Raw genomic sequence first — 24,189 nt, forward strand, 5'->3', positions numbered from 1 at the left:
GTTCCACTGCATACTGTACATCATAGCATGGATGACATACGTCTATCTATCTACCGATCACAATCAGAGACTATTTTGTTTTCATTTGACCTCACGACTGTTTTTTTTTTTTTTAAAGATGATTTTGAGTCTTTCTCACTACCAAAGACAAGTTGTGATTGGTCAATAAGATGACAATAGCTAGCTGTCTAGCAAAGAGAGTTAGCTGGTGTGAAAAGAGGCTAGCAAGACGAAGCAAAATCAGGAAAAATGACATGGTGAAAAACAGCATAACGCTTTATCTTATGCAGTTTAATGTAAACGGCAGTAGTCTTTAACAAAGTCATCGAACTAGTCCGGCGGCATGTTAGCAACGAGTGCCGGGAATAGTTGGATCCAGGTGCATGATGGTATCAAGGGGTGCATGCGGGGCTTATCGGAAAATTAAGAGGAGGGGAGGCTCTGCGCGCGATAGGGTTTCTGACTCGGCGATCTAGCTCAAGACTGCATCGTGGTAGCTAGCCGCACAGTAATAAATGGCGCTGCTATTCTCGCGCAGCTGGAGGATTTTCATCGTGCACGTTTTGTCAGCTTGGGCACTCCCTTTCAGCTGGACATCCTCGTGGCCTGGCTCTATCGTGGCGGTGATGAAGTACATGTACCCCATGAGCTGCATGCCCATGCCGCGCTGGCGGTACCACAGCAGCTGGTCGTAGCTCGTTACGCTGTGGGAACATTGAATGGTGACCGAGCGGCCCGCCGCCTCGATGATGTCTGTCGGAGTCTGCGTGACGTTTTGTCCTGAAAGACAAAATATGAACAAAATTAGGCATGTGTTTATTTTGAAAGGAAACGTTTTAGTTTGATATATCATAAAATGGAATTTTCAAAGATGACATTTAGATTAACTTTAAATAAGCGTTTACCTCAGATAACCCTATTTTTGAGAAACCTATTTCTTTAAACAACACATTTTTAGTGAACAATACCATTGAGAGTCTTTGACAAATCGAACACAGACCCTTTCGCCGATTCTCCTTTTTGTTCGTTTTCTTGTTTTTCGGCGAATCTAACAGAGGAGTTTGTGTCACGAAAGCATAAAACACTCTTTTTAGAAATCAAATTTTAAGTCTGTCTCGTCAATAGACATATCACATCCATTTTCATGGACCTCATTTGTAGGTTTTCCAAAAATATTTCGTCTTCAGTCCAACAAACATGAAGTTTCAGTGGTAAAGGGAAGAATTGAAACCGTTTCGATGATGCCCAATGTTACCTGTAAGCCGGATAACCCTGGCTGCAATGCTCAACAACAAGAGGAACATCATATTTCTCGAGTCACATGAGGTTACTCTGCAATTCTTGCTACTCATCTGATGGAAGAGTTGCAAGCCCACGTGAGCTGATTGGCTGAGATGGTGACTCTTGGCTTGTTGATTCCCCATAAAAGGTATTCAGGGAAGAGAAATACTGAAGGAGTTCCAATTTTTTTTTGAAGGAAATATGAATCGTTTATAATTTGTGACAGGTTTGTGTGCAATTTGTCCTTTTATTCTGTTTTTGAAACCCATACCATTTCTATACTCAGTAGGCCAATTATATTTTCCTTCAGGGAAATCAAATATTTAAACAAAAAAGTGTAATATTGCAGTATTATCACAATTCATTCATGTAATTATTTCCAAATACTTAAAAATTCCAATTATGTGAGTCATTATAATGCATCCAACAACAGCTAGTATCAGATAATGAACAATATGTGCCGCTATTGCCTCCTAGTGAGCCCTGAGGGGAAAAGGTCAACCCCAACAAGCCTGTCGTCGTATAAGTAAAAATACTTTGAAACACTACTTTGGGACCCTAAACCTAACTTTTGATGCCATCACTGCATTTGAAACCCCAACTTTGAAATCCCACTCTACTTTGAAACCTGAATTTTAAATGGTTGCAAAACTCTTTCCGTGATACATTATAATTCGAAAGACTTGACCAACCTCATCTTAACCTTTGTGTGAATATCTGGTCAGCCTCTTACAAATGGCGTCATTTGATGTGTGGTGTCAAAACATGTGTGGCACATGTTTTCAATCTTTTAAATTCATTGTTTGCATTATGTTCCTTTTTTGCCGTGTTTTTCTTTGTTTACAGCGGTTTTTGTTTATAGTTTTTGCCTCATAACTGAATTTGTAGCGGTAGCCCCGGCCACCGCATTCCATTAAAAAAAACAAAAAACTCCTTTCCTTCACGTGTACCTTGCGCGCGAAAGCCGTTTTTGTGTCGGTGACGCCGAGATTGCTCATCGCGGTGTGCGCCTCGGTGGCGGCGCAGAAGTACCTAATTCTGTCGTCGGAAGGCCAGAGGCAAATGCCGCTAAGGTGCGACCGAGCGGGGCCGCCCGTCAGCCGGTACAAGTCGTCGTCCTCCACCACGTTTTTCAAGCCGTTCCTTGCCACTTGGACGAAGGCGGCGGCCGGAGACGTTTGCTTGTACCAGATCATTTCCAAACCTCGTTGGCTGGAGTGGTTGCAGCTCATGGAAATGTACTTGCCCGCCGCCACGATGGCGTCGGCCGGGCTTTGGTCCATTCTAGTAATTGCCGACTCTACGTGGATGGGAACAAGTAGAAACAAGTACGTCAATGCAGCACACATTGTGGCCAATGTCGCCTGGTACTTTTTCAGTGTGAAGAGGACGTTTGGTATACGTCTCTTTTTAGGGACCGTCCACAAATTTTAACACCAATACCCCAGTCCATTACCTTAGTTTTCTGGAGGAACTTTAATTAAACGACCATGATTTCGACCATGATTATACGTACATGTAACAGGACATTTTTAAAAACCACCTTTTACTTCCATTCCACAAGATGCTTGCTTCAAATGATCCAGCTTCTGCAGACGTTGCAGATTACTTCAAACAGGCCATGCAGGGTTTTTCTTCACCACTCACGCATTTTGGTAAGGATTAACCAAAATGATATGAGTAAAGACAGCATTTATGTATTGGTGATGGGAATTTCCGGAGGTTAACTAAAACCCCGCCAGTTTGGATTTGGCCACAGGCGCTTCCATTTACTGGCAGGTTAAGCAGCTCATCTTTCTGGACCTGGTTTTCCCACATTTGGTATTAAGGCGACTGTGTGTGCGCGTTGGAGGGGGGTATGCTTAACCAAGCATGTTATAGCTACGATGGTCCACTGTCGGTTTTTTTTGAGAACCATATACAATTTTGACAAATGCAGATATTATGTTGTGGCCTACCTGTGTTCTCATCCCCCCCACACAACACACAATACCAAAATATGCTTTGTAGGTTGACACTTTGCCCTCAGTAGGTCGTGTACCCCACCTACTGCCCAGAGTTAGGATGACCACCAGCAAGCCAGCGAGGCTTAGATATCCATACGTGAAGATATTCTTGCAACTACATTTGAATGTGAACGCTCCCGTCTAACCAAAGCTGCATGCTGTTAAGCTGCTTTGAGGTCAGGATGCCCTCAGGTTGCGGCAAAGTTAGCATGGTGTGAGGTTGGCATCACTTCAAGTATGTCATTCATTTTGGGAGAGGCCTCGCTAAGTGTCGCATCGCCGTGATGCGTGCCGACGGCGCACCAGTAAACTCCGGTGTCGTTCGCCCGCGGCTTTTTCACCGTCAAGTACCCGGCGTCGACCTCCGTCTGCTCGGCCCAGAAGTGGCCAGGATCAAGTTTTCCAAATTCGGGTCGGCTCAAGTAGGGCACGGTGCCGAGGATGTGCGTCAAGCTCTCCGCCGGGGTCTTCCGGTACCAGGTCATGAACAAGAAGGTGCCATCCAGGCCGTGGCTGCAGTGCACGCGGGCGGGAAAACCGGGTTGGACCAGCAAATCTGAGACCTGGCGAACGCCCTTGTCATCACCTGGAAGCAATCAATGCGTGCTTACATAGTCACCATTGTCAGTTAACAATACGCCAATTCTCACCGGCAACGCCGCGCAGCAGACAGACGACAAAGATGCTGACGCTTGGCAACATTATTTGAGGGGAGTAGAGACACAAGTGAGACCCCCAGCCACATTCCGCAAGGTGGCACAATTCTGCAGGGGCAGAACTAGTGGGCTGGAAGGGCCATCCTGTTCCTTAAGGAACTTTTCTCATAACTCAATGAGAACCTTGATGAAATACACACCAACACATTGAGCCCCATTGATGTGAAAAGGCATGAACAGAACCCATACTGAGCACAGCCGTCAACGTCAACAGACAATAGCTCACGCAATCTCGAAAGTAGTGTTTTTACCGTCTTTCAAAAGTCTTAAGACATTCCATCCCATGCACTTTTACTTATTTTGATACTTTTTTTGCCCTGATTTTACGTTAAAAAAAAAGTACTTGGGATTGAATGTCTGGACTGTAAACATGTATAAAATACATTTTTGGGATAAAATGAATGTGAACATTTTTAAAGAGCATTTTTAAAACTGGAACTTTTTTTTAAATCTAAAAAACTTAGACCGTGTTTTCAAGTGCTCCATATAATGAACAGGTATTGAGTGGCCTATGAAAATAGTTTTATTCATTCTTTCCTTGGTTCCGGCAGACGCCATGTTAGTCTCCTCACAGAACAACAGTCAGGACACCACCGCTGTTCGGCTCCGTTCCTAGCGCCACTCGTCAATATGCCTCTGACCCGAGTGCCCTCCTCCTGACCTGTGCCCTGGCTCCTCTTCATACACACGACATGCACACGCACACACACACACACACACACACAGAGTTTTCCTTTCAGTAGTTCAGCTTCTTGTTTAATACTCCAGAAAGCCTAACCTCATTATTACCGTACTTTAAAACCCAAACCAGTTTCAAACCCTGATTTGAAACCTTAGCTTTAAATCCTATTGAGTTTTGAACCTTACATTGTTACCCCAGTTAACCTCTAACCCCACCTCTAATTTCAAACGTTACTAGACTTGAAATACCCATTTGTCTAAAATTCTTCAATGAATCCCTGAGTTCAAATCCCTGAGGTACTACCCAAAATTTCAATTCTTACTTTGAAACCCTGAAACGTACTTTGACATTCTCATTTTCTTGTATTGTATAAATATCACATGATAAAATACTGCACATACTTTGCTATTCGATAGTGATTGATGCTCTTTCTTACACGCTTGTCATCTAGCTATACAAATCATTGATAATCACGCCCAAATATGTACATTTATTATAAATCACCGACAGGCATCATCTTCTGTCGGCATGAATACTGAACCGTCCTTTTAAATGTAGTCCAAATTGTGTACGCCTGCCGCCATCTTGTGGCCAACAGTGCCATTAAATGTAACAAATGAAATATGGGTGGGAGTTCATAACGTTCTGTACATGTAGTCCAAATTGTGAACGCGTGCCGCCATCTTGTGGCCAACAGTGGCATTAAATGTAACAAATGAAATATGGGTGGGAGTTCATAATGTTCTGTACATGTAGTCCAAATTGCGTACGCGTGCCGCCATCTTGTGGCCAACAGTGGCATTAAATGTAACAAATGAAATATGGGTGGGAGTTCATAACGTTCTGTACATGTAGTCCAAATTGTGAACGCGTGCCGCCATCTTGTGGCCAACAGTGGCATTAAATGTAACAAATGAAATATGGGTGGGAGTTCATAATGTTCTGTACTTTTTCAAATACGTTTGATCTTTTGAATTTATTGTACTGTACTTTTTCAAATACGTTTGATCTTTTGAATTTGGACGTTAACTGTGCGTATTTATGTAGAAACAAAATTCTTAAGGAACATATTTGAGCGGGTTACTGTTTGTGCAGTGGTACCTAATAGTCCGGTCAGGGGGAGCGTGAACCCGATCGAAGGTGTGATCAACAGCCACGCGTGTGCGCATATGTGTGCGTCTCCCCCACCACGCTCTTGTGGTAGTGACGGCACAGCGCGTCCTCGCCTGGGGAGTGCCCCATGCCGCCGCAACACCCCATCACCGGGGCCACGTCCTCCAGTGACTCTTTGCATGGCATGGAAATCAACGTGTTGACGCGGGTGTGCACGTTGTGCTACAAGAGGCAGGTCACGTGACTTACTTGGACCGCTGGCGCTGTGCCTGCTCCGATCGCGCTTCCTCTTCTTGCCCTAACACACAGAAGCTTTTTTCAAGAATGTCGAAGTGTACTGTCATCCAAGTGCAAAAGAACGAACTGTTAAATACATCAAAAAGGACAACATGCATTAAATACTGTACATCCATATGCATATTTAACACCCCTTTAAAAAAATAGAGTATATATATATATATATATATATATATATATATATATATATATATATATATATCAGGATTTTATTCTATTAGTTTATTTTCCAAGAAAAAATGTACTAATATTTCAATTTTTATTAGTTTATTTTCCAAGAAAAATTGTACTAATATTTCTCTATTTTTAAAATTAAGTCAGATTTATGAAAGAGCTGTAAAAATCTTGGGGTTTCACACAGACCAATTTAAAAAAAAAAGGATATTTCTGAGCAATGAATTTTGAGTTTGTATTTTAAAAAGGTTACTTAGTGAGAGCTCAGCTTACTCCCACACTTCAAAAACATGCATGAATAGGACTTAATTGTCCTTGGCTGTCAATGGGCGTGGGAAGTTATTTTGGCTTCCTGGCCCTGTGATTGGCTGGCAACCAGTCAGGGTGTAACCCGCCTCCTTCTCAAAGTCAGCTGGGATAGATCCCAGCAAGCCTGCAAGCCTGCAACCCTTGTGAGGATAACCGCTATAAAAACAGACGTAATAGTTAGTTTTGTAAATAGTTGCATAAGGTTGATGTTTGAGGAAAAATATAACAGTTGGTAGCAAATATTATGCACAACAATTTGAAATTCTAAGATTTGAAAAAGGTCAAGTTAGTTGCTGTGGGGCTGAATCTGGTCCCCCCAGCTGTGTAGAATGTTGTCCTCCTCACATGCCAAATGCGGAAATGAGTTGGACATAGCCCCTAGAGAGCTTGAAGCATGCACACTTGACATCTTTTTTGACTATATTTTAGCAACCTGCTAAAGTGCACAAAACATACACAGCAGGGAGGCCAGAATAGACATCATTTTCCCTCGTTTTTTGTGTTGGGCTTGGAGTGTCTAAAATAGGCTGATGCTGAATGAGTTAAGGGGCTTGGAGTGTCTAAAATAGGCTGATGCTGAATGAGTTAGGGTATTAGGTCTTACATAGTTTTCTGTGCAGGACCAGTCCGGATGCTGCAGGCTATGGAGGATTTTGTGCTCTTCGGCTTGTTGGTAATATCTGGCTTGCTGCTTTTTAGGCATGTCTTTCCACTGCGGCGATCAAAAGAAGTTAACCCCCTGACGTGATTTAGCGCTACAGGACAATCGGATACTTTACCATCTTTCCCAGGATTTTATTGACGGCCGCCGAGTTGGTGATGTTGTATCGCGCGACAACGTTGGGACTCTGCTCTTTGCGGAACAGCATGAAGGCGTTGGGCGGCTTCTTGATGTACGGCCTGTCGGCTTCCTGCTGGCTGTGGCTGTAACTTTCGCTTTTACCAGTACTTGCAAACATACAAATACACAATAAGAGCAATGCAAAAGTCGGTTTTGCCTTTGTTTTTGTTTTATTCTTACATGTTCTGAGACACATCTGTTGGGGGGTCCATGGAGTCAGATGAAGAGGATGCACCACACACATCACCATTACTACACGTGCTTACACACACACAAACACCAGCTTTAGAAATTGTAAACAAAAGTCAAATAAAAATAAGATAGCTTATATGAAAATTAAAACTTCAAATGGTCACACAAGTAAAAATTCAATATACTGTAAAATGCCTTTTTTCCAGAAAGTAAATCAAACTTTCCTAACAGCGTTATGTGATGTGTCAGTCACTTACAGCCTTCCAAGAAAAGGTTGGTTTGCGGCATCGTGCATCGGCATCACCATGACGTTGTCGTCCTGGGGAGACAACGTATGCACACACGCACGAGAATCTTTGCAAGGAAACCAGATGTCCACTCCAAGGAAGATTGTGTGAACACTTGCCATAAGTCCCTGTCGCGCCACATTAATGACTCGCCTTTTCGCCTAGTGTTCTGTAGAATTGTAACAATGCTGCTGTCGGCCACAGCTCACACATAGATGTCACACGTCACTCAACTGGCCCCGCTGCTTAAAGGCACAGCCACACTGCAACATTTTCTAGACATGTTGTGCTTGAAATTTGCTCCATTAAGTGTTTTAATCGTAATTATTTGCACTGTTTTAACAAATTTAAAAAAGTTTAATTTGTGAAACCTATTTTAAAAGCGTTTCATTGCCTTTTCTGCCCTTTCTGAAACGTTTTAACTTTCTACAAGATGGCACACAATCTCTACAAGATGGCACACAATCTCTAATGGAGGAAAAAACATGTTTCAAAGAGCACATATCAAAACAGTTATTTTAGTTAGACCACCTCAATTTATTACTGATGGCCACTTAGTTTTAGCTTGTGTTCTTGCCATGATTAAATCTGAATTTTAAGTTGCCCAAAATACAAATAGTGAATAGTCTGTTTTAGTATATAAATACTATAAAAATTATTAACAGTTGTTTAAAGTTGATTTATAGTTTTTTTCGTAAATGTTAAAAAGGATGCAGGTTTAGGTATACTTACACAATTTTTTAAAGATTTTATTTATAGTCAGCGCTTCGGGGGTGTGTAAAGTTCTCTCTCTCCTGGGGTGGGAGGGACTTGGCAAGATATAATCGAGAAGCACTGGTCTAAATAGAAGCACATCTTCAATATCGTGTTAAAGCATTTCTAGCTTGCCTTATTTGGTAGACCTCGCTGCGCATTTGCAGGCGGGCAGACACCAACAGGCGTTCTGGAGCAACTGTACTCCACACCTATGGCGCATCTTGCAATTTTGTAGCCAAAACTAGACAACATTTTAGACCACCTAAAGCTATCTATTTTGTGCCGTCGGTGATATAATGCAAATTTGGTGGATTCGACGGGAGGCGCACAGGCAGACAGATTAAGCTCCCGGGACATGTGGTGCGTTTCATTCATAGATATGAATAATAGGCATGTGCCTTACAAACATTATAAAAATGCATCTATTGAACAAATTATAATCATTGTCATATGACAAATATTTATTATACATAACAATGCAAAAACAATCAATTTGGGGGGGGGGGGGGGTGTTAGGTAAAAAAAAACAGAAAAGTTGGACCAAACTTACCTTTGTGGATCAGTTTTTTTATTGTTGGGTCTAATGGATCCACATAGCAGGTCTGTCCTTTTTTGTCAGTATTTGAGCACTTTTTTGAGAATGAGGCTGTGTCATTTGATCCATTTTTTGGATTAGATGTGCATTCCAAATAGTATGACCTTTCTGACCCATTAGGGTTGTTTTTGACCCCTTCATTTTGCCCCATTTGGGTTACGTTTAACCCAAATGTTTTTGCATGATTACTGTACCTGATGAGCGCTTTTTTTTTTTCCTCCTAGTATCGGAGCCATAGCAAATGCAGGACAGCGTGAAAGGGGTCAAGGTTACCTGGTCTTGGATGTTAATGGGGCCCGGTTGGCCACCCAGGTAGTCGGGCAACCAAAAGTCATCCAGCACATTGGAGAGTTCATCCTCCATCTCCGGGGACTGCCCGTCCATCAGCAGCTCCAGGTGGTCTCGACCGGCGCCCAAGGGCAGCAAGTCTGTCATCCCGTTGGTCTCACTGGCTGCAGTCGTAACGGGCACAGGAGGGGCTTCTTCTTTAAAAGACGCAGCCGTCTGCGGCAGGGGGGCGCTGGCAGACCCATTGCCCCAAAGGATGGCGTCGGTCGATTTCAGGATGTTGTCCAGCAGCTTGTCCCACTTGCCGTCCTCGTCGGTGGCCAGCGGTTGAAGGTGCTCCATGCTGTTCACTCCTGACTGCCGAGCCCCTAAATCTCCTGGAACAGCACAACAACTCATTGGATGGGGATTGAGAATAAGAAGCATAATTGTGATTTTACATAAGCCTTTGAATGGGAATTGAGAAAAGTTAGCATAGTTGTGAGTTTACATTTTCCACATCAATACTGCAACATACCTGATAAGTTTTTAAAGCATTTTTTTTAAACACAAGCAATTTGTACAACAGCAAATTTACACATTAAGTGTACAAAGAACTTTGACCTTATAAATGAATATGAAAGGCGAGGAAGAGATCAAGAGTTGAATACAGCAAGAGTTGTTAACTTACATAACACTGACTTGCAGCCTTGCAGCCTTTTAAGCGTCCACTTCGACAACTTCAAATTATCCAGACACTAGATAATAAAAGTAAAATATACATGTACATTACATGGAGTATATGAACAGTTTTAAGCATTATGTATAAAAAGTGGTGATGCATGACCAAAACAAGAGTCTCTTCTACACTAGGGATAAAAGCGCTTCAGCGCCCTTGGAGAAAAGGTTCAGTCCGTGACGGGAACAATGTTGAGAAATGATCAAAAATCTTTTATCCTTTTTCTGATGCTTAAAACTTTTCATACACACCTTATACATAAATATTCATTAAAATAAATCAAGCCTAGTGAACATTTTTTTTTTTTTTACAAAATTGCACGATTTCTGTTTAAAATTTGTGCAATACATGGTTTTAACTGGTCAGTCTTTTAATAGTGTGAGTTACTTTTTTTTTTTTTACATAATACACCATTCTGTAAGCTACATTTTTTACAGGAATACTTGTAGGGGTGGGAAATATTGCAACCATTTAACATCAAGATTTAAAATGAGATCACAATTTGGATTTTATCCAAATTGTTTAACTAGTAATAAATATATATTGATCATACATGAATTAAGTATTCAGTCAGTTCTGTTTTCAGATAGTAAAACAATTAAAATAGCAAATGTCTTAAACTGCACAAAACTTGGCTGGTATTAACTCCGTATTAAAACTATTGCTGCTGGAAGCTTAAGTAAAATGCAATAGGGAAAAAAAGGCAACAAACGTCGGACTTTTTAGCCAGTTGATTTAGATATATGTAAGTTTGAATTGTTGTTACATACATATATCACCCCCTCGCGGTGTTGCAAGAAAAACGTTACAATTCATCAGCTCGTAACATAGATCAAAAACGTTTTTTTGTTTTTTTTTTAAATTCATCCTGACAGTTTGAATGGGACAAATATTTCACAGAGTGAAAAGCTTGGTATACTATTCCGTCAATTCCTGTCGAGTTATGTGAACGTTTATGTGAGGAGGGGCTGTTTAGAGGACCATGACATGTTTTTAAGCTTTCTTTGCTCCTTTTCTGGGACGCATTTTTTTCGAGTGACTGAACACGTTCCGTAGTGTTGATGTCACTTGTTGGACGTGAAAAGATGGTCAAACTGTGCGGGAATGCTTTGCATCGTTAGTTAAAAAAGTGGGGAAAAAGATTTGACAGAATGTCCGACCGTCAGTACTACATTTCTTAAGACAGTTTAATATCGTCATATCGCCCACCCCTAACCCCTATATCATATTATATCTTGAAAATAACGTTTACAAAGAGCAGTATCACTCACTTTTTAACCCCCAAAATTAAGCCCTCCACGAAGTAATAATCAAATCCACTACATTAACATATGCAAACAAATGCAAATACAAGTCACGAGAATGGGAATTTTGGCCACACCAGCTTCTTTCAAAATCACTAATGTGAACCACTACACAATCAATGTTTTTTGATTTATCATGAGATCCTAAACAAAAGCTTGAACCTACTCCACTGCCAATGGAACAGATATGCAGATATATTGCTGTACCAGTTATAATGTGAACAGTGAAAGCCCAGAAAAGCTCAAATGAAATCAGAAACATAAACCACTACATAAAAACACATACTCCGATACAAGACCTGTATTAAAATGTCCCACAAACATTCCTTAATAACTATTAAAATCCCCCCCACACATTCCAATTTAATAACTATTAAAATCCCACACTCATATTCCTATTTAATAACTATTAAAATCAGAAATCTGAACCATCACATTATAAGTCCCACACACACTAATTGGCTGCAATAAAATCTGAAGTATTAACCACACCAATAGAAGTCCCCCAAAAATACTTCCAACACAAGATCCGTAAACAGGAAACGAGCACAGATCTGGCTATATTCAAATCAGAAATATAAATGACATTGACCATTCTTTAACACTGAAGAAAACAGAAGATCCTTTTCTCCTTTGCTGGTGGTGAATAAGTTAAGCATTGATATCTATACAAATTAAAAATCCATTTTAAATGGACTGTCAGTCACTAAGTTAAGACCCCCTAAGATCTCCCCAAGATCTGTGAACAGCAACTAAGCCCAGACCAGTTGTATTAAAACCAAACTGGAATATTAAAAGTTCCGCCCACGCCACTTCAATATAAAATGTATCAAAAATGTTGTATCTGCATAATAAATAAGTAGTTACGTAGAATTTGTAGTGTGTGAGTGGAAACGTATATTGCACCTGCTTGTGGCACTCACCGGATGGATCTCTCCAGATTCCTCCCCGGTCCTGAGGAGTCCTGAGAGTAAGTGGAAAAGCTTCCGGACTTGCTTGGCGAGAAGCGTGGACGTCCACCCACAAACGTGGTAGGACAAAATGAGCCTGAAAAGCTTCTTGAAAGTCATCAAAGCTCTTTGTTATGTCACCTGACCTTTAGTTTTAAAGATTCCCTATTTAAATTTGGTCGAGTATAGTTCCTAGCGGAACACTGGGGGGAAAAAAAAGTGTGCCAGAACACGTCATTCCTACCCGAAAAAGTTGCGGTCTTCATTTTGTTGACGATTACAGCTAAAATACAGTTACAGATAAAATAACTTCATAAAGTTTGGCGTGAGCGTTAGCTAGCAGCTAAATGCTAATTGCTAGCACGTCGTTAGCCTCGCTGGCTTTTTTTTTAAGCAATTTCATCGTTGTTCACGTCTATTCTAATTCTGTCTCATTCAGCAGCTCTTTCAATCCGCATCATTTCATACACTCTTGTTCGAAAGTGAGTTTAAAGTGGAAAGGCTCATTAAACCAATATGTTTAATTGAACAATGTACAGTATTACATTTGGCAAACGCCTACGCTCGTATACGATGAGCCTTAATAACAGTCAGTCACGTATGCACAATTTCTTTGCCGTAAATCTACAAAGAGCCCGCCACGGCGGCCATGCTGGTCCGGTGAGAAAGCCATAATGACCCCGGCCTTCACCTGCTGCCGTGTACAATGAGGCGCTACGGCGGCCATGTTGGTCCGGTTTCTGTGCGGTCCTCTGCAACTGTATGAGCATAATGCTGGCTACGTTGGTCCAGTTGTGCGTAGCTAGCTGACGCTACCATTACATTAATTTGTTAAAAACCACTTTCGTATTCTGTATTTATTCATCGTGTTTTCTTTTTAGATTATAGTAACGATATTGCATCACGCTAGGTCAACTTGCACAAATGAAGGTAGGTTTGCGATGAATAACGTTGGCCTTTTATGACGTGCACTAAACTAAGCTTAAGAAAGTTTTACAAACGTTGACGTCTCAATATAAAAGGGTGACTCGGTATTGACGGTAATGACGTTCGACTATGCGCTGTCTTTTTTTTTGGTATTATTATGAAATGCATAATTCAAGTAACCAAGTCATCCTTCTAGATATAGACAATTAATATTATCAACGTACAAACTAAACTCAAAAAAACAAGAAAAGTGAAAATATTTTGGTATACTATATTAATTTCCGTGACTGATATTGTTTACAAACCTCTAAATAAATGTAACGTTTTATTTATGATCAATTTAAGAGGGTGTTTTTTTTTTCTCCTTGATGATTGTACAGTACTTGCTTCCTTACCCGCATTTATAAACGTGTTATTCTTAACTTTTCAGATAGACAAACATTTACAAAATGAGAGCAAGCGATTTCAAAAGAAAATGAGAGCAAGGAAATTCAAAACCAGTCAAGGACTCTACATACAGCTGATAAATCTCTTTGAAGCCATAGGTTCAAAACTTTTGCCTTTTTTTTTCTTTTGGAGTCTGTACATTCTTACAGACTTGTAATGAACAAACGCATCCAATAAGTGACGTTTTAGTACAACGACCGATTCCCGTGAGCGTGAAAGAAAATTCCCTCTATTGGCCACTAGATGGCGACAAAATAGGAAAACAATGTGGAAAAAAAAGTTATATTTCGTCGCCGTACACTTACGGAAGTACTAAAAGGGCGAAATGTTAAATTCAAATAAGGCATGTTTCTTTTTGTTTCGAGAAAATGGAACCCGTGAAGCACTCTGAGTACTTCTTAAATAAACGCATATTAAAGACTTTATTTTAAATATTTTATGTACCACACTGTTTCAGCTGCACCTTGTTTGAAGAATCCTTCTTTGAAAGAAATCCTTCTTTGAAGAATCTGTTTTTATCAAACATTCTATTTTGAGTTTTTTAAATTGTTTATCAAACAATTCAATCAATATTTTTTTATAATGTACGTTGTGGGAAATTCTAAAAATGTAAACACCTTGAAATGGAGTGTGTTTCCAAACTTTTGACTGGTGCTTTCTATTTCCATTTGTAATCACTGTAGCCGTTAAGCTAATAAAACACAACAAGCAATAATCAACTTGAACAAGTTCAATTTATTACTTTGTACTGTATGTTTTTGTTTTTAATTCTTACGGCAATGTATTAATTAGTTTGGCAAGGGAGCAAATAAGAACAATGATATGCAAACTCATTTATGTGCAAGTCAAGTAGAATTGCAATTTTGCACATTGCTAAGAGGTGTATGCAGGTGCAGTGTGCAAAGCCAAAGGTTGTGGTGAAGCGGAAAGTTTATGCTTTTTCGTTTCCTAGCACTGTGAGCAACCCTGACCACATCCCGTTAAAGTCTGTAACCTTGTTTGACTCAACAAGAACAACACTTTTCAAAACAACAGTGTCTGGTTCTGGAGCTGACACGTAGATACTTTGCACATGCAACACATTACAGCCACAATGCATTTTTTTGGGCTTTATTTGCACCATGCTCTTTTACGGCAGCTACGAGGGGCTCAGCTTCGTGTAGTGACCCTGAAACAAAAAGAACAAAATTTAGAGATATCATTTTAACTACTATGTGTGGCTCAAATTTGGTAGCAGTTGGACTAATTCCATAAAAGCAGTAAAAAGAAAATGGCTCTTGTAACTGTAAACTTGTAGCTTTAAAATAATCATTCATAATCATCCTTCATTTATTTTTCTGCAACTTTTTTGTGGGTCTATGTAGGCAGGAATAAATAATTTTATGCTGGGAAGTGAAAAAAGCGTTGAGGGTTGACTTCCAAAAAAAAGAGAGAGAGAGAGAGATTAAGGAGGGTTCTACAGAACTAAAATGGCTGCTTCAAACCAAAATGGCAGACTGTCTGTTTCTTTACAAGGTTTTAAGTACCAACCTTACGTTTCCATAGCAAGAAGATGACAAAAGACGCATAGATGATGCTCTTAACCAGGAGGACGACATAGGACAGCTTTGCACTCTGCGCCACCCTCAAATATGCCTCTGCACAAGACCAATAAGATTTAGTTATACATATATACCAGTGGTTGTCAATCTTTTTCAACAATATACCCCCTGTGAAATATATTTTTAACTAAGTAACCCTGAACCAAAACATTTTTGGTTGGAAAAAAAGCTTTAAAGTGACACTGTGTAAGTTTTAGATCGTTTTTCATTAAAAATGAATACATTAAATTATAATTAATCACGGTGTGCATCAGGGATTAAATTTAACAACATGAAGGCATAAAACATTCGCAGAGAAAACACAATTTAATAAGTTATGTCCTGTTTCAATTCATTTGCTCTTAATTTGAAAAAAGTACAGTTTCTGCATTTAAAATTATTAAATGAGTTAATACCTCCAGACTCTGTTAAACCTTCACGTACCCCTTGAAGTGCCTCCAAGCACCCCCATTTGAGAACCTCTGATACACACCCATGTCGTAATATTTGTAACAATAAATAAGGCAACATTATACTTTCAGGTAGCGGAAAAGTACTTGACTATAGCTGACATGAATGGAAAGAAAAACTTGTAGTGTTTTGAAGACTTTTCAAGGCCTTAATACGATATCATATGTAAATGTATAATGTGTAGGTGTGTGTGTATATATATATATATATATATATATATATATATATATATATATATATATATGTATATATATATATATATATATATACTTTTTATATTACTTATATTTGAGTAAAATAAACTAAGTAAAAGTATTATGTTTAAAAGACTTGTAATAGCTTATTTTGATTATTTAATACGATTTTTTGCCTGTGAAATGCCATTGTTGAACAAAACTATCAAATCTGACTTAGTGTTACAGGCATTTTTTTATCGTAGTTTATAGTATAGTATATAAATAATATATAGAGTAATATATTGTATTATTTAATTAAAAATTTAATATGGTGTTAATTGTGTTTGTAACTTGCTTGTAGAAATAGGTGTGAAGTCATGTTGAAATGGCTTGTAGTCATGCAATTATTCAAATATGCCCATAGGACTATAAGCTGTGCTTACCTCTTGTCGCTTTTTCACCTAATGGAATACATTTTGAGTTAATAAAGCATCTATGACATCTGGATCTGGTGCTGCTCTACCCATTTTACCTTCAATGCCGTACAGAGTTTTTGTATGTAGGCTGGTGTTTTTGCCATAAAAGAAGCTGACCGTGCAGGTAAAGGCTCTACCAGGCGTGAACCAGAAATCTGCCTGCACCCGAAGCCTACTGGTCATCTTGTAGAAGACGCCGTCCAGCAGGGCGTTGGCATCTGTGGCCACACCTGTGGTGATATCATGCCCATCCACTTGCCAGGACACGGCCACGTGGTCCGGGAAGAAGCCAGTGGCGGCGCACACCAACGTCTTCTTAAGCCTGCGCTTCTCCTTGTCGTTGTGGCACTCCTTCGGCGAAGGCGGGAACAAGGTGACTGTTGGTTTCGTGGGCTCGCGACCCGGTTCTGTAAGACCCAAAACTTACTGATCACCAAAAAACAGCCTTGTTTGGTTCGCTTGGCTAAGAATTTGCTTTGGATTGTTTGTAAAAATTCAACAGTTGACGTTTTACCTTGCAGCATAGTATTGACAGGAATTGATTTTTAAAATGTTTTTAGGGATGCTTTAAAAAATGCAGAGACATTTCAATACAAATACTGTACCACGAGCTCCAAATAACACAAAAATACTGTACAGGTGGAGTTTACCAATCCCTCTGTTTACATCTCTGAAGTGATGAACATAGTTGAACAGCAAGTCAAATCTTCATAATAAAACAGGGATATAAACATGGCTATCTTATAAACTAAAATTGATTATTATAAATAATCATGTCCAATGATGTGCATTCAGTAATAAAATTAACCTGCAAATCTTTTTTGTAGGTGTAAAAAATATGATTGAAGAGGTTTGTGTAAATATGTTCATCAAAAACTAGGCTGCTAGGAAATACTTCCTGTTTCCATTCTTCATCAAATATACAGTGTCAAACTAGTGGCCAAGAGTGGAATTACACCCCCCCCAAAATGAGAGCTGCAAAAGAACGAGTCAAAAACAGCTCACGAAAAAAATAACAATTATAATAATGGGAAGATAGATGTGGCGGCTGCTAACATTAGTTTCTGTTAGCTGTGTACCATGAATAAAAAAGGCAAAAATAAATTCAGCAACCAACGACAGTTCCATTTTGCGATCTGAAAATTTCTACTCGTTGCCATGACTAGAACCACAAAATGTCTCAGATAGCCATGCAAGGAATAGCACAGGAAGTCTGACACGTTTGCTTTGTTGTCGCTACTTTAGCTGACTGGAAATAACTATTATAAAATAAATGTGGCCCGGAAGCCATTTTTAATTTGCAAAATAAAATTTGATAGACATATCTGCCAGAAGAAGACTTAGGTTACAGAAAATCTGTCAAATTGTTTTTATAGTTGACAATGTAGTTTCATTTCAATGTCAGTTTGCTACTAAATTTCAACTTTGAAACAAAACTCAGTCCTTTAACGTTCCATACATTTTTTTTTGCATGCAACTAGTAGGATTTGTAAACATGGAGTTTAAAATATATTGTGCTAACTTTAAATGTACTCAATGTTTCTTTTAATGCAGCGGTGTTCACTTCCTTTTGTCACATGACTCAGAAGTGGACAACTTTAAAATAATACTGGATTCACTCTGCTACTACATCACAAACGCAGAGGATAGTGAGAAACGCTATTTCGATTCCTTTGTATGTTAAGCACATGTGAAGAAATTGACAATAAACTTGACTTTGACTTTGACTTGACTTTGAAATAATTCACTGTAAGTTCACAGTATAGTAATGGCCACATTTGAGAATATTTTACTCAAGAGCACTGCAACAACTCAGCAGTTACAGACAGTAGATAGAGTGCTGCATTCATGGCCAAAATAAATACTTAAAAATGCATACTCAAAATTAGAAACATTGAAATTTTTATTACTTCTTACCTAAGACAGTCAATTTAGTTCCCGGTCCGAAGTAAGCTATGCTGTATGTATAGCACGGTGACCTAACACTGTGACTAAAACTCTTAAAGACACTAAACCAAGACTTTTAAATTATTTATTGACAGCTATTTTCAGACCATTCATTACCATAAAAAGTGAATTAATAAATAGAATACTGTAAATTAAGTACTTGTGATTTGAATGAATTCTGTAAAAATGTTTAAATATGTCTTTGGGATTGAATGTGTTAATCATTTCAATAAAATAAAATCTTGTTATTTTACTACAACATCTTTACAATTTACTATTATCAATTTTCCATGTCTAAACTTTGGGAACTTTTTCATATTCCCAGAGTTATCTTCTGAATGCAGCCCAACAATCATGACAGGAAATTAATAATAATAATAATGATCATTGCTTACCTAGCACGCTTAGCATTGTTCCACTGTCAAAATGAAACTCCGAAGCTTTGGTGGCACAGTGCGCAGGTGCTTTGCGCCAACACTTTCAATATGTCAGCTAGTAAATGACACCTGCATTTTGCACTCTGTTTGCTGTACTCAAGTTTAACTTCTGGTATAGCAAGGAATATGATTCATATCTTTTCTGCTGAAAACATTCACATTTTGTACCCTGTTCAGAGAAGTTTTGAAATTCGACTTCCGACTCCTTACCCAAAATCTTTTGGAAACTCTTGACACTAAAAAGCATACTGAGATTATATGTGACTATTGTTAAACGTGGATGTATTTACCTAAAACTGTAAATTTGCTCCCTGGTCCAAAGTGCGCAGGCTGGCCATAGTTACACGGTGCTCCCACTTCAGCCTGAATGCTTCCTTCGTTTTGCCCCTGGGACTTTCGAGTTATGTCTTGCAGTAGCCATTTTTTTTTTTAGTTGTGCCCTCTCCAAACAATTTTGCCTTTCAATTATCAAACATGTTGTTTGGTACACTTCTCTAGCATGATGAAATGGACAAAAAGTCTCAACAGGTCATGACTATAGATTTGACAAACGCACCCAAAAGCACCTAAAATCAGAAAAACAAAATAAACTCCACATTGGCAGGTTAAAAGAAGACTATCCAGAGAGTAAAAATGCTTTAAAATGGCCTAAAAAATGCCTGAAAAGGTCCATGTTTTGTTCCTCCACAAGTAATAACACAAAAATACAATAACTCTTCAGCAAAAGTAAAAAGCTGATCAAAAACTAACATAAGTCCCTCCGAGATAAGTTGGGAGGTTTTTGTACAGCCCCTCAACGAGCTTGTAGCACCGTGTAACCCTGTACCCACGGTGTTAACGCTTTGCTCAAAAACACAGCACAGTTTTTCCCATGCTTGTCAGCCACAAAACAGATCATATCTCAAAGTCTCGTCTGAGCAACGACACCTGTGTGGAAGCTAAGAAACACTCTGGGAAGTCGGCGCGAAAGTGATGTTTTTCAAGCAATAAGAGCCTGTAAAATGGCTGCCGCGGAGACGTAACATTTATTCATCTGGCGTCATTCAGATCGTAAATCAGATTTTGTTTTTGTACACATCAAAGACTAATCAAATTGCAGTTAGGAAATCATTAGAAGGAATTGCTCTTTCAATGGAATTTAGGAAAAAAACACATGGAAAGAATTTACACATGCTGTGATTAAACCTTTTATGCGTTGAGCAAGTCTGATAGTCAGGATTGGGTCAACAATTTTTTTTTATGTTCTATCAAACTAAATTACAAAAATTGGGACCAAGTTAATTGACCTTGGTTGAATGAACTTGATCTATTCAGGGTAGTACAACTCATTTATATCAGTTCCGTCTAAAAAATCCAAATGAAATGAAAACCGTTAAACATCCAGGCCCTTGAGGACTGGAGTTGGACACCAGTGTTTTATAGAATGGGTGTCAAACTTCAGTCCTTGAGGGCCGGTATCCTGCATGTTTCTAATGATTTTCTCTCAAACACCTAATTCAAATGTTTATGATGATTTTCAAGCTCCTGCTTAGTTTGCTGATAAGCTAATCATTTAAATCAGTTGTGTTGGCGAGAGACACCCGGAAAACATGCAGGATAGCAGTCCTTGAGGACTGGAGTTTGACACTTGTCCTCTTCGACATAGGCGTCCGGCTCTGGTCCTCGAGGACCGGAGTCCTTTGTTTTTTCCAGGTTCTTCTCCCCAGGACACCAAATTCAAATGTTGATTCAAATTTTGATATCTTTGATTTTCTTGCCATTATTACATCCATGCTTAGAAATCTTGATACCTGCCAATTATTTATATTCATAGCATGTTTACACTGAACTTCATAAAAGTATTTTATTTTATTTATCTTATGAGGGGGGTCAACTTGACAATTTTGTTGGGGTGGCTGTTAAAAAGTGCACATAAAATATGAACTCACCATTAACGGCAAACTAATTGGTTGCCCTCATCTTGTTTCTGCCTTCACACAGACGGATTGCTTGTTGTGTTCACGAGCAAACGAGAGTGCGTCACATCGACTTGGGCGGGAGGAGGTGAGCTCATATTATTGTATCAAAACTAACAAGGTAGTTCTCTCAAATGATACCATACAGTAATAATAATAATATTCAAAGTAATTCTCTCGTTTGCCTTTTCCGGGTGAACGCAGGGCAAACGAGAGTGCGTCAACAGATTGACGTACAAGCAATCTCATTGGATACCAAGCTGTCAATCATTGTGCTTTTATAAGCTCTGATTGGCTGGTTTTGTGGCACAAACGTAACGTGTGAGCAGAACTGAGCGCACGCAGAGGACCACTTGAGCGAGCGAGAGCTCGATGTTGAGAAAACGCGATGTTGAGAGAGGGAGGGCTGTAGCGAGCGAGCAAAAAAAAATTTTGAGCGTGCAACTTCTTCTTCTGTGTTCAAAATCCATCGGCGCTCGCTCAAATTTTTATCATTACGCGCTCAATAGTTTTTTTCCTGCGCTCAAAATCCGTTTTCGCTCGCTCAGTTTTATTTTCCGCGCTCAAAATGTTTTTTTGCGTGCGTGCTCATGATTGTGGCGCAAATATAACGCCATACTTTTGTGGAAAATGAATTATGCAGCAAAACTCACCTGTTTTTAATCCATCGAAAGCTATTTTGCCACTTGCTGTCGATTGAAAATGACATCACAGTTTCTCAGGCTCACTTAAAGACCAATCACGGCTCACCTATTTTCTGAGTTTGGTCATGTGACATCTGCAAGCTCTGCCACGATTGGTCCTTTGACCTCCTCATTCAGCATTTACAGGTGTAAATTTTCTTTGAAACCCCATTTCTATTTAATTTCAGATTTCATTTTTTGCGTGCGAGGTAAACTAAGATTTCAAATTGCTGCAGGTGTGCTTTGGTTATCCTCCCAAGAAGCAAGTAGCGCTGCAGGTCAAACAGTTGCAAAACAATTTGGCCTTGGAGGAGGTCTACGCTCGCCTGACTGGCTGCATTGAAGGCAGCCTGTTAAATAGCAAGGCTTTTTAGAGCGCCTTGTCGCTTTAGTGTGTCACCGTGTGCTGGTTCCGCAAAAGTACACACCTGTGTCTGACACCCTGACAGAGTGAATTCTGAGAGAGCCTCTCTGTGTGTCCCGGCGGCGTATCTCCAGGCGATCTTTGATCTCCGGCTTGTAGACGGGCTCGTTGCCCACGTGGCTGAACCCGAGCAGCTCGATCGGGCGGCGGCCTTTGCTTTGGCGGTACCACAGCATGATGTCCTGCCCGTTGTCGTCGTGGCTGCACGGGAAGTTCACCGAGGATTCCACGTGGGCTATTTTGGGCTCAGGCCGGTGAAAGCGTACGCCCGCGACTTGACCTGCGGGCCAAACGCCGTGTCAAAAACTATCGTCGAAGACCAGTTAGCCATCTTTGAGAATATAATTACTTGGAAGCGAGAAGAGAAAAAATCCAATCAGGGCCGTTGTCATCGTCGTGATTCGAAAGAGAAACCGTCAGGGATTCAGTTGAGTCACGGTTTAAAACCATCTCATTAAAACCTAACGTCACTTCATCAGTTACACGGATCTTTGCTAAGAATCCAACGCTGCCGGGTGCTTTGTCGCCCCCTGTCGATTGGGCCAGTCACAACGGTTTCGGTAGTCCAGTGGCAGTCAGGGAACAAGAACAGTTGCAAATCGCAGAAATTTCACAGGAATTTGCAAGTATAGTCCCACCTTAACATATGAGTTTACTGTGTGACCACGGCCATAAATCAAACATTAAATCATTTTTCCCATTGAAATGAAGGGAAATGCTATTAATCTGTTCCATGTACAGGTGTAATGATTAATAGACAATTTATTGACAATCAAGTGCGAGAGTGATTAATGCAGTGAATATTGGTGCTATGTTTGTTGTTTTTGTAGATTCCCAAAGAAAATGTTGGCCAGCTAACCCTAACCTGCGTATTAACTGTGTTTTGTTAGAAGGTGGGGCTCATAGTCTGTGTTTTTACATCTTTGTGGGGACCTCTTTTCTTTCTGGGGTCATTTTGGTGGGTATCACCGGTCCAAGACTTGATTTTAGAGGTTTGAATTGGATTTTAGTGGAGTTTAGAGTAAGGGTTAGGCAAAGCAGTTCAAATTCAGGACGGTGCGAATGGGATGGTCCCCACTAGGATATAAGACTAACCTGTGTGTGTGGGTTAGGATTGAGTTTACTAATACTGAGCTGGCAATGTGAAATTGCCCAAATCTTCAGGATTTCCGGCTATCAAGAGTAATTATTCTCAGATTTCTGTAGCCCTTCATGAAGTGACTAATTTTCTATATGTTGAATCAGAACTAGCTACATTTAATGTGATAAAATCTTGAATCGGAAAGTAGCATCCTTCCCTTGTGTTTCATGTGCATCTTTTCAAAATGATATATTTTTTTTTTTTCAAAGATAAGTCTAAGATGACTTTGATATTAAAGAACTCTTAGATTTGGCCACTTAACTGTCAGTCTGATTTGACTGACTTCAATGTGCTTTTGTGCCGACGTTCAGGAACCAGCGACGAAGCCGGGCCCCGCAGGTGTCGGTTTTGATATTAAACCCAGATAAGCGTGGCTTGCAAATTTTGTGATGGCTGCAGGACCGATACGCAGCACTGTGCTAGCTGCACAAAAATACATCGCACTGTCGCTTAAGCTCAGGTTGAAGATCTTGAGGTTGGACCTCATACGGCCATCTCCGCTGAAGTCGAACTTTCCTATAAAGAGGTCCTCGACCACAGGGAACTTCTGATTGAGGTAGCCCAGGAGCTCCATGGTGCCGTTTCGATGTTGTTTATACCAGAGGATGAGGTCGTAATCCGTGATGCTGTGATAGCAGCTAAGTTCGTTGGTGGCGCCTTCCTCAAGTCTCTTTATGAGGAATTGGGGCGTTTGGTGCACCGTCACGTCGTCTAGTGCTGCCGCTGTGAGAAAGAACACACGGAGCGTTACGCGATGCCACGGGATGTTAGTCCTGGATTTTCCTGGTTTCTCACTTTTGGTCTGCAGCAGGATGAAAATAAGCGCTGGTGTGATCATGTTTGTTGACATGTGAGAACTCCACTTTGATGTTCCAATCCTTCAAGAGGCAGTCGGAATACCAGAAAATTTGACAGAGTTCTATTTATCAAGAGGAACAATACCCACAATGCTCCTTAATATTTAAAGTAGTTTACCGCCCCCTACTGGTATAAGGCAATGATTCTAAATGTGTGGT

General features: G+C 40.0%; 2 protein-coding genes and 1 gene segment (V, D, J or C); all 3 read right to left on the minus strand.

Moving 5' to 3' along the window:
• Nucleotides 1–175: 175 nt before the first annotated feature.
• On the minus strand, nucleotides 176–2,214 carry LOC148412774 (T cell receptor beta variable 24-1-like). The segment is given in 2 exon segments: nucleotides 176–780; nucleotides 1,256–2,214. Coding segments are annotated over 2 exon segments (477 nt in total).
• Nucleotides 2,215–4,503: 2,289 nt separating this feature from the next.
• On the minus strand, nucleotides 4,504–13,393 carry LOC148412775 (uncharacterized). The gene is made up of 10 exons (XM_088433568.1): nucleotides 12,483–13,393; nucleotides 10,208–10,274; nucleotides 9,523–9,914; nucleotides 7,869–7,930; nucleotides 7,600–7,680; nucleotides 7,358–7,526; nucleotides 7,183–7,290; nucleotides 6,048–6,096; nucleotides 5,787–5,971; nucleotides 4,504–4,680 (listed from the first exon to the last, which is right to left on the minus strand). The coding sequence occupies exons 3-9, from the start codon at nucleotides 9,877–9,879 to the stop codon at nucleotides 5,832–5,834; spliced, it is 966 nt and encodes a 321-aa protein (XP_088289694.1). The 5' UTR covers nucleotides 9,880–9,914; nucleotides 10,208–10,274; nucleotides 12,483–13,393; the 3' UTR covers nucleotides 4,504–4,680; nucleotides 5,787–5,831.
• A 1,584-nt stretch (nucleotides 13,394–14,977) lies between these two features.
• LOC148412776 (M1-specific T cell receptor beta chain-like) lies at nucleotides 14,978–24,091 on the minus strand. Its single transcript, XM_088433625.1, has 7 exons — nucleotides 23,969–24,091; nucleotides 23,489–23,896; nucleotides 22,037–22,324; nucleotides 16,643–16,993; nucleotides 16,554–16,571; nucleotides 15,414–15,520; nucleotides 14,978–15,051 (listed from the first exon to the last, which is right to left on the minus strand). The coding sequence occupies exons 1-7, from the start codon at nucleotides 24,021–24,023 to the stop codon at nucleotides 15,022–15,024; spliced, it is 1,257 nt and encodes a 418-aa protein (XP_088289751.1). The 5' UTR covers nucleotides 24,024–24,091; the 3' UTR covers nucleotides 14,978–15,021.
• Nucleotides 24,092–24,189: the final 98 nt, after the last annotated feature.

This window comes from Hippichthys cyanospilos, chromosome 14 (genome assembly GCF_059441005.1).
Source record: "Hippichthys cyanospilos isolate Australia breed blue-spotted pipefish chromosome 14, RoL_Hcya_1.0, whole genome shotgun sequence".
Taxonomy (NCBI): domain Eukaryota; kingdom Metazoa; phylum Chordata; class Actinopteri; order Syngnathiformes; family Syngnathidae; genus Hippichthys; species Hippichthys cyanospilos.